This window comes from Abramis brama (genome assembly GCF_963993115.1).
Source record: "Abramis brama genome assembly, chromosome: 11".
Classification (NCBI taxonomy): domain Eukaryota; kingdom Metazoa; phylum Chordata; class Actinopteri; order Cypriniformes; family Leuciscidae; genus Abramis; species Abramis brama.
The window spans coordinates 32,018,309-32,029,085 of NC_139973.1; the positions used below are offsets into that span (position 1 = coordinate 32,018,309).

The 10,777-nt window shown below is 40.8% G+C and overlaps 1 protein-coding gene across 1 annotated transcript; it reads right to left on the reverse strand.

Annotated features, from left to right (window-relative positions):
* Positions 1 to 734: 734 nt before the first annotated feature.
* On the reverse strand, positions 735 to 3,535 carry LOC311092127 (polymeric immunoglobulin receptor-like). The gene is made up of 5 exons (XM_084128476.1): positions 3,386 to 3,535; positions 2,947 to 3,267; positions 2,450 to 2,764; positions 2,027 to 2,353; positions 735 to 1,646 (listed from the first exon to the last, which is right to left on the reverse strand). The coding sequence occupies exons 1-5, from the start codon at positions 3,423 to 3,425 to the stop codon at positions 1,507 to 1,509; spliced, it is 1,143 nt and encodes a 380-aa protein (XP_083984602.1). The 5' UTR covers positions 3,426 to 3,535; the 3' UTR covers positions 735 to 1,506.
* Between the last annotated feature and the right edge of the window lie 7,242 nt (positions 3,536 to 10,777).

A 10,777-nucleotide genomic window follows, 5' to 3' on the forward strand; every position in this document is an offset into this window, starting at 1 on the left:
AATGGTGTGATTTTGGAGCGGGACTTTCTGTTTGTCAGATCAATGAAATTGTAAGGATGAAAATGAACCCCCTCCAAGAGTCATTTGGAATTCATAAAGGCACAGAAGTGCTGATAGAGATCAAGGCCTAGGCCAATATGTGTGTACTGAATGTCGACAATGTTTATGAATTGTCACACCTTTAGTACGGTGGGGGACGTGGTTGTTTTCTGATTGGTCAGTTTGACTGTCTCACATTTGTGTTTCAGTAACATGGTCAAGGAAAGGATAAAAGAAGATTGCAACAGTTGCTCTATCTCTACTTTTCGCTGGCTCTTCTTTGCTCTGCTGGGCTTTCTTTTCTTGGGGCCTGCTCTTTGGCTCTCTTCTCCTTCTCTCTTCTAAAGCCATTCTCTCTCTCTCTCTCTCTCTCTCTCTCTCTCTCTCTCTCTCTCAGGTTACATTCTACATGTATGCTGAGTACAATTAATGGTATAATTTATCATCATCTAATACATCTATTTTGTAACTATTTTAAGTGTAACCATACAACATATATTTCATTAAATCCTTTCAACTACAAATGATGTGCTTACTTGTTTTGATTTGGTATTAACATTAATGTATTACCTATTGCAATACAATATCGTCCAAGGATGGCAGCCAATGTTGCGGTTGAAGGGTGCCTGCGCATTCTGTCTCATCAGTGTGGCAAAGTAATTGTCATAATACAGAAGGAGACAACACAGGTGAGTAGCGGGACACAGATGTTTATTTGCAGGAACCAGAAGCACAAGCAGCAGAGAGTCACTGGTCATGGGACTTCGGGTCAACTGGGAAAAGAACAAACTCTCCCCTGAGCAGAGGATCTTTTTTCTCTGTATGGAGCTGGACTCGGTCAACCAGAAAGCACGCCTCACAGAGGAATGTATTCAGTCAGTGTTGAACTGCTTGAATTAATTCAAGGGCAGGACATAGGCCGTGCTGATATTGTTTCAGAGGCTCCTGGAAATTACATATGTTGTACTGTCCTAACTGTGTGAGATGCAAATCTCGCATGCCAATGTCCATTGGCTCGTTTAGTTACATTCGAATTTGACTCTCTCGAAGCGATCCCCAATTCGTCGGTCTGTTCTGACGTAACGTCTCTGTTCCCTCCTTCAGGAAACGAGGGATACACACGTAACTGAGACGTTTTTCCAGTCTTACAAAAGGATAGTCAGCAGTGTTTGAAACTTGTTTGAAAACAGTATTTTGTGATTGTGTTTGATGACGTTATTAAGGGTTGTTAAGTCTGATCGTTTTATTTGTATAATGCTTTCACATTAAATACTGTTTCAAAGCAGTTTTACAGAAAATCACATTACTGTCTAAAATCCACAAGTGAGCAACTGTGGCAAGCAAACAATAAAAATAAATCCATAAAATGTTTAAAAAACACCTGTTTACACAGTCTGTGTCTCACTTGTAGCTCAGTGTTCATCCTGGACCCTGTTTACTGCACATCTGTGTATCCTTTTAAATGAGTCATTTTATACACATTCTCTGCTGCGGAGATTCAATTGATGAGACGGATGAGGAGGAGGAGGATGAGGAGGAGGAGGATGAGACGGATGAGGAGGAGGAGGATGGTGGTGGTGGCGATGATGGTGATGTTGCTTCTGGAACTTTTGTATATAAAAAATTAAACAATGAATTTCTAAAGGATGCTTTTTTCACACACAGAACTTGACATCATTTTCTAATGGTGAGGATACGTTTACTGATGTCTATCACACATTCACTACCCAGAATTCATGTTTGCTGACGCAGAAACTTCATGAGCTGTTCAGTTTGAGTTTCCAGAACTGAAGCCTGTGGTTTCACACTGAATAATACAGTCTAGCAGAGTGACTGATGAGCACTGTTAAACTGCAGTTTAAAAAAATATAGTAATACGTGTCCAATCTAACACACTAATGCTGCAATGCCAAACACTGTAGTAATACGAAAATTAATTATTTCTTAATTGCATTATGATTAATATCACTGAGAAAATCATCCGTACCTGTAATGCTGATCAGGACTCGTGTGATGAAGATCTTGTGTCCTTGATCAGACTGAACTCCACACCAGTATTCTGAATCTTCTTCAGTCACATGACTGATGCTTCCCGTCAGGAGCTGCTGTTCTCTGTCATCATACAGCCGGATCTTTCCCTCATCCCTCCATCTTCTGCTCTCCTTCACAGACGTCTCTTTAGCACAGAGATCAGCTCCAGATCTCCAGCACAGAAACTTCACATCACGAATGTGGGATTGTGGGTATTTGCAGTTGATGTTCACAGATCCTCCTGCAGAAGCTGATAGACTGATGCTCTTCACACAACAATCCTCTGTTTAAGATCCAGATAAAGTGCAGCAATGTTACAATCACCAGATATATTCATGGATTCTGTCAAATAATGCATAAATGACTGAAAGCAGCTCACCCTTCTTAATGTCCAGATTAAACTCAGAGAAGAAACTGTAATCTTCAGAAACTTTGACTATAATCTTATATTTCCCAGAGTCGTTCTCATTCAGATCTCTGATAAACAGAAGTAAGAGTCCTGCAGATCTGTCATCATGAACGGAGAATCGTCTGTCATGTTTCCATTCTGCTCTTCTGTTAGTGTTTATTACAGTAAAACACTGATCTGCAGTTTTACAGACGTCTATCACAGGATTCTCTTCTTGAATCTCATATTTGTAGTTTATAATGATGTTTCCTCCTGAATATCCTCTCACTGTCCTGATTTGTTGACCTGAAAAACACAAACCAAGATATCAGTGTGTAAAAAATCAAGTCAGTAATGATAATTAATCTTCATTTAATGACAAACATGTCTGTTATAAGTTTCACATGTGAACGTCAGTAATTACAGTCAGTGTTGAGTATCGTGATGTTGTGGAGATCATCATGGGTTTGAGGGTCTCAGTTACTCACCTGTTAAAACCTCCAGATTCACTTCAGTGTAGGGATCTTTTTTTGCATATATATCAGTTCCACAGTAGTGCGTCCCAGAATCCTCTTCTCTCAGATCTCTGATGGTCACAGTGAAGACTGCTGAACTTCTGTCGTCATACAGAGAGAATCTTCCAGCATCAAACCATTTATCTTTAATATCAGTCTTGATTTGGTCTGTGCACTCTGACCACTGTCCTTTACAAAAGTACTTTTTATTGTCTGTATATTCTTCATCATATTTGCATGTGATCGTGACTCCTCCTCCTTCATATCCTGTCACACTCATGGAGCTCACGACACCTACAACAAACCAGCATTAAATACAAAACAAATATATTCATAAGACAGAACAGAAATTAACTTTCAAATATCTCATTAAATCTATTTTTCATGATCTACTCTGAGTTCAGATTCTTACCAGGAATCATCAGCAGAGTGAAAGTCCAGATGATCTTCATTCTTCTCTCTTATTAAATGATCTTCTCTGTTGTTAGTAGATTCAGTTCTTCTGAAGCTCTCGATGTGTGTTCAGAAGAGTTTTGAGTGTTTCTTTCCTGGTTACATGTTTAACATAAAGAGCTGAATGTGACAGAGACGCCCTCTTCCTCTGAGAGAGAGAGAGAGAGAGAGAATGAGAATTGAAACTAACTGGGAATTGAACCGGGAAGTGAAACTAATTCTCCACTAGGTCATGGCAGCACATCACCCCAATCCTCACTCAGCTTCACTTGCTCCTGGTCAAATTCCGCATCACCTACAAAATCCTCCTCTTCACCTATAAACTATAAATCTCTCCCTGCCACTGCCCCCCAGTACCTACTGGACCTTCTCCATCCCTACATCCCCTCACGGAATCTGCAGTCCATTGACAAGGGCCTGCTCTCTGTCCCCAAAAGTCTGTAGTCTGGTGGTGGGGACAGAGAGCAGGCCCTTGTCAATGGACTGCAGATTCCGTAGCAGCATTCAGCGCAGCATTCAGTGTCACAGCCCCCACCCTCTGGAACTCCATCCCCTCAGACATCCGAAATGCCCTCTCTCTGGACACTTTCAAAAAACTTATAAAAAACACCTCTTTACAAAGGCATTTAACCTTGAATGACTTTTCTTCTGTCTCGGCAGTTGTGTAAAGTGTCCTTGGGTCCTGTGAAAGGTGCTATATAAATATAAGTTATTATTATTATTATTATTAACAGAAAGTGCAGATAAAACTTTTTATACTCATTTTTATTCTTATTTAAAACATAGCCTATCTATTTTACAGATATTTTAACAGAATGATTCTATTATTATTTCAAAGCTTTAGTTTTAAGGAATAGTTCACCCAATTTTTCTTTTTTTTTACCCTTGATTTACTCACCGTAAAGTCATCCTAGGTGTAAATGACATTCTTCTTTCAGACGAATATAATCAGAGTTATATTAAAAAAAATGTCCTGGCTCTTCCAAGCTTTATAATGGGATTCAATGAGTACATTTTTGTGGAAGTCTATCAAAGCGTTTATTAACCTGAGCCGTTTCGAGCACTTTTATAATGGATGGATGCACTTTGATGGACTTCCAAAAAAATATACCCATTGACTCCCATTATAAAGTTTGGAAGAGCCAGGACATTTTTTAATATAACTCCAATTGAATTCTTGTAAAAGATGTGAAGAAGAAAGAATAATGTCATATACACCTATGGCTTCAGGGTGAGTAAATCATGGGCTACTTTTATTTTTTGGGTGAACTATCACTTTAGTTTTACATTTTCCAGAACTGTAATATTGAATGTTTTTAACTTACTTAAATTACCGGTAAGTGTTTCTTCACTGCATCATATTCAGTTTAAAGATACTGATAGTGAAAGCAGCAGACCTCTTCCGGGGCTGGTTCTAGGCAAACGTCTGTCTTGCCATCAGAATTTAGGAACAGATAGTGTTGATCTGTTTTTATGATTTGTGCATTGATTAAAAGCAATCTGAGGTGGGTTCAGTGTTAAAGGTGTTGATGAAGGCCAGTAAAATGCCACAAACAATCCCATGGCGACCAAGTAAAAACTGCTTTGATTGATACAGCATATATTAATTAATTGTCAATTATCCTTCATTACATATCATTTTTATATTTCATTTAATTTGTTGTCATTTACTAAGAAATTTAAAGAAAGGCTGAAAGTGTGATTAAGTCACACTTAAAATAAAGCTCAGCTGAGTTTTACTGAGAACGTCTTGGTTACGTATATAACCCTCGTTCCCTGAGGAGGGAACGGAGACGTTACGTCATGACAACGAATGGGGTTTCGCTTAGAAAGCCTCTCACCTTCGAGTATACAAAACGAGCCAATGGCAAGAAAATGCCATGGGTCTGCGGAATTTGCATGGTGTCACGCCGCCCCACCTCGTGGGTATATAAGGAAGTACGCTGGCAACATGCAGATATGTTTTTGCTTCAGAGCCAAGTGTTTCACTTCACTCCACAAGCCATCCTGAGATCATAGACTTATCTCTACTCTTAGAGACGAGTTTTCCTCTCACCGTGCACTTCAAACGTTCCGGTTGAGACTCAATGACCTCGTCAGAGGGAGAGTCCCATCATCCACACCCCGATCTACTGCCTTCATGAGAGGTGGTACTTAGGCTGGTGGCCAGGGTGACCTGAGGTTGACGGTGTGGAGCAAAGCGCCGACGTTTCCTCCCCGGCCCACACACCCCTCTCCAGCGTTGCAACGCCCCGTGTGTCTCATTTGGCGCTCCAGATGATGATTCTATGTCAATTGCTGCATCACATGGTGGGCAAGAGTCCTCAGGAGATGAAGATTCGGCTGTGCTGCCGCCTTCGGGTGTGCCAGCATAGCCCGAGTCTGATCCCGAGCTGACGGCCATGCTTTCCCGGGCAGCCGCAGCCATTGGGTTATAGTGGAGTCCTCCACCCTGCCTAGTGCGTTCGCGGCTTAATGATTTTTTCTTTTTATTGCGGCCGCTGATCCCCGTCAGTGTGCAACCCCAATACCTTTCTTCCCGGACATACATGAGGAGGTCAAGAGATCCTGGAAGCCCTGTCTTCCCATGATCATTCGGCGACCTTCTCCACCTTTCCACCCATCAATCAGGCCGCTGCCAAAGGGTACACTGGGGTTCCCCAGGTTGAACGCTCTGTTGCGATGCAACTGTGTCCGCAGAGCGCTTCTTCCCACAGTGACCCTAAGCACCCCTCCAAAGTCTGTAGGTTTTCGTCTACTCTGGTGGTGAAATCCTATAGAGCCGCGGGGCAGGCAGCTGCCTCTCTGCATGCCATGGCCACTCAGCAGGTCTACCAGGCCCAGATGCTCAGGGACATGCACGAGCAAAGGACTGGCCCAGGGCTCTTTGATGAACTGTGTGCCGCCACTGACCTCGCTCTCCGGTGGACGAAAGTGACCGCACTCTCCTTGGGTCAGGTGATGTGGCTCAACCTGGCCAATATGAGAGACCTCGTCCCCCTCTCCCTCTCTGTCGCCAGACCCCTGCCAGAGCACGCCCCAGTGGAATGCTGGTCCTTCACTGGCCTCTTCTGGCAGGACGCGGCTAATGACCGTGCCCCCACACCGGGTCGCTATGCTGCCCACGTCCGGGGTGGTCATTCCGCCTTGCTGCATCACTGTCTGTGGGTTCGCATGACCCCGCTGGCACAGTTCTTTGGAGCCTGGCTAGAGCTTCCCAACCTGTCCCGCTGGACGAAACTAGTCACATTGTCACATTGTCACATTGTCACCTGTCACATTGCGAAACTAGTGTAATGAGTTATCACATTTCAGTGAACTTAAAAATTCATAGTACTAATTATCAAGATTAATATTAGTAATCATGGTTAACATATACTAATAGTATTGATATAGTATAACATACACAGTGTAATGGGAAATTTTGATTTTCATTTATTTACAGTATTGATTTTCATTTATTTTCATTATTAAGACATTGAAATGATCTTTGCTGGACTGTACGTATTCTGCAAACATATGACTAATGTGTGTGTTTTTAAACACTGGGAAACAGATGAGACATCAGGAGAAGGCAGACTGAAAAGGGGCTCTAACCCCTAGGGTCAGAGGCCGTCCAATTTAGAACTTGTGAGTTTGTAAGAATAAACTCAGCAGGATTAATCACTAGCAGAGAAACCTTCCCTTGTTTAGATAAGGGCCTGTAAGCAGGAGACCTTGAAAGCAGTATAAAGGCTCCTCTGCCCTCCCTTCCTGGTTGCATGTTTCACAGACTGTACTGGTGACTTCTGTGTGGCAACTGGGCCTTCTTGCAAGAATAAAATACTTTTTATTGATCATTTGAATTTCAGAGTGTCTCTTACGCAGTTGATGATTGTTTAATGAAATTTTGCCACAACAACAGAAAATATACACCTTTTAATAAATAAAATGAACATAAAAGAATAATTGATTGAATAAATACAACTTCATTTGCTTTGATACAAACATAAATGAATGTCATGATGTCAGAATTATTTAAAAAGTATACAGGAATACTTCACAAGTATATTCACAAGGATTATACAATATCTTTTTCAGGACCAAAATGTTCATGTTTTATTACATCAGTGGGGAGTCAATTTTCTGAAATAAACATTATTAGAGCAAACGCTAAAGTTATGCTTTTTTGTGCATTCAGCTTTCGATAATCCATGAATATCACATTTGCGAACAATATCACAACCAATTTATCAGGCCGTTAAAATGAGAGCCGACACTGAAACAGTAGTTGCTGTATTTGCTAAAGTTTGTAAACTTTATGAAATTGATCAAAGCTGCATACACTTTTGTTTCTGAAATATTCAGTACTTATTTACATTAAACTCTGACCAAAGGTTTTTGATCATTTCTTTTCATCTGCAGAACAAAATGCTGTAATTGAATTTGCAGTGAGATGATTGACAGCAGCGTATTCACTGTAATCCTGATTATTCCTGATATTTTCACTATCAGGACAGTCAGATTACAGTGGAAATTCACCACTGCATAATTCAGATCTTCAGCAGATGTGATGCACATGGGCATGTTAAGGCGGTCAGGGGCCCATAGGCTGCTCTTTTGGTGAGGCCCCATCTTAATTATTATGCTTTACTGGAAAAATATATTTTGTGCCATACATGGTCCAAACATAAATAGTAAGGTGAACTGGCATACACACACACACACACACACACATTGAGACAGCCGGTCAAGTGGTGGACCACCACAGAAAATGACCACCACACCACATAGGTAAAATGAGAAACTGAACATTACAAAAAAAACATGAATACAAACAAGTACAAGATCCAGTGTTTAAAAGCAGCCCTTTAATTATGATCAAGAAACACCGGCACTACGACCAAAACTAACGTCAACAGAGATGTAAGTGGAAAGAATATCGGATATTACCGTCTGTCACCACAGCCACAAAACAATTACAAAGGAAAACAGCAAAGCAACATAAATCCCTGCATTCCCAGTTCAACTGCAAGCTGGCAACCGCCTTTAGCTTTATAAAGCAACATGTAGATGACAGCTTCTGCATCAGTGCAGAACACCCTGTTTTACTGAGGCAAAATCACATCATTACTGAGACACAAACCACTGTGCAATACACTAAACTGTGTACAGTATTAAACAAAGCCATAAGACAGACATCCGATTTTCTCTCAAATGTTTACTTTCACTTTAGACATAGCCAACTGTGTAAACCTTGTGTGTATTTGACAGTATTAAAGCAATAAGACATAAAAGAGAACTTAGTCCAGTAATCAGACACTGTTTGACAGGCTCTTAGTGCCAGTGTGCTTCGGGTGTAAGCGCTCATTAAAGCGCACATTAGAACAGCGCATCAGCACACAAATTAAATTATTAACTGGCAAGGCTTTAAAGCACATGCAAATAATGAACTTTTGTTAATGTACATGTGATGTGAATGTACGTACAGTATGTTAAGACGGAGGGGCCAGAACTGAAAAGCAGATTGTGGACACATTTTAAACATCCAAGATAAAAAATTCTCTACCTTGAATTATCCAGCCAAAATAGCGATTTGTTTCAGTATATGTTGCAGGGTGGGAATTATGTAATTTTAGGGGCAAGGCCATTTGGCCTCCACCTTTTTTTTTTTTTTTTAGGGGCACCAAGGCCATATGACAGGGCACAAAGGCCATCGTACAATTCAATGGTTTTCCCATTCAGATTGATACCATAACATCCTAATTTGAAATAAGACATGGATTATGACTTTTTTAATAAAAAAAACCACATTTTTTTAATGAGAGAGAGAGAGAGAGCGCTATTACATCCAGAAGGTATACACCCTCACACAACAATAGAAACAACATAAATGCCAATAAAAGCATTCAGAAACACCACAAATGCCAATAAAAGCATTCAGAAACAACACAAATGCCAATAAATTAATATTTTCCTGCATTGTCGAATGCTCTTCTTCATGTGCTTCAAATATGGACTATAATGTTCAGTAGAGCGCCCTCAGGCTGTTGGTATGAATTGAAAACACAGCACATCAGTATACAGCGCTCATAATGATTACATAGACGCATTTGGCTATAAATTCAATAAAATATTATTCCTGTCAATAGAAATCTGATGTAAACTGAGAATATATCAATATTTCTCCAAATCTGCACACTTTTGAGCTAAAAGCCGTGAGGGACGTTGTTTTGTGAATCGCTTTCATGACGACAGCACAGGAGTTTTTTATGAATGAAAGCGGCCGACGCTCATAATTCATATTAAAGGTATCGACTCATTTTTGCATTTCATAACTCCTGACACAAATTAAGACATAACTGTCAATATAAATTTCTCAGAATACAATAGTGGTCAAATACTGAAACGTGAGTCTTATATCTTTTTAATGATGTAAGTTATAGTTTGTCAAGGTAATAACATTAAATCTTATAGTAACTTTGAACTATTAAAGAAAAACGCTTCAGTGCGCCGACGCCGTTACCTCTGGAACCTTGCATAGGGCCCTTTTCTGAAAAGGGCACTTATCTAAATTACTAGCAAATAGATTTTGATATTTTTAGGTCAAACCGTTCTTGTCTGTCAGTCATATAATGCAGGTCTATGGTCACTGTCTCAAAACACAAGCACAGAGTCCAGATTAAAACAATTCCCAATCGTCCAAATTAAACAATTCCCGATCGTAAGTACACATTGATGGCCTAAGACACGAAACGAGCGGTTTGTGTGTGAAAACGAACAGTATTTATATCGTTTTTACCTCATGTAACACAGCGACGTCCAAGTGATCTGAGGGCGCCCGCGCTTCCTGCTGTGTGACGTGTACGCAGACTGGTGCATAGATAGACATATAGATTTCGCCTTGGCCACGGCAGTTCATGAACAAATGCCGTAGCCAAGGCGAAATCTAGTGTATATATCTATGCACCAGTGTCGACAACAGAGTGTCGTTCTTCTGTTGGTGCTGACGTTACATGCTTCTGCACTGCTGTTTTGATGTGTGAGATCATCGATGTGATTATGACACTGCACCTGCGCGAATCCACAAACTAATTCAAGTTCAGAGACTACTTGGGTGGAACTTTGACAGGGCCAGGGCACACAGGCCACTGTGGCCGTACGATGATTTTTTTTTCACGGGGCATGAAGGCCAAAGTGTAGGGCAACGGCAGCCATGGCCGCGTGGCCGCGGTATAATTCCCACCCTGATATGTTGGTCACGTTGTTCTTTTAACCTTTGTATTTTCTGTTTTTGTGCTCCACGATTGGACTTTCTTTCGGACATCAGTGATGTAAATTAAAATGATTGTCTTGATTTGACCAGCAGCTG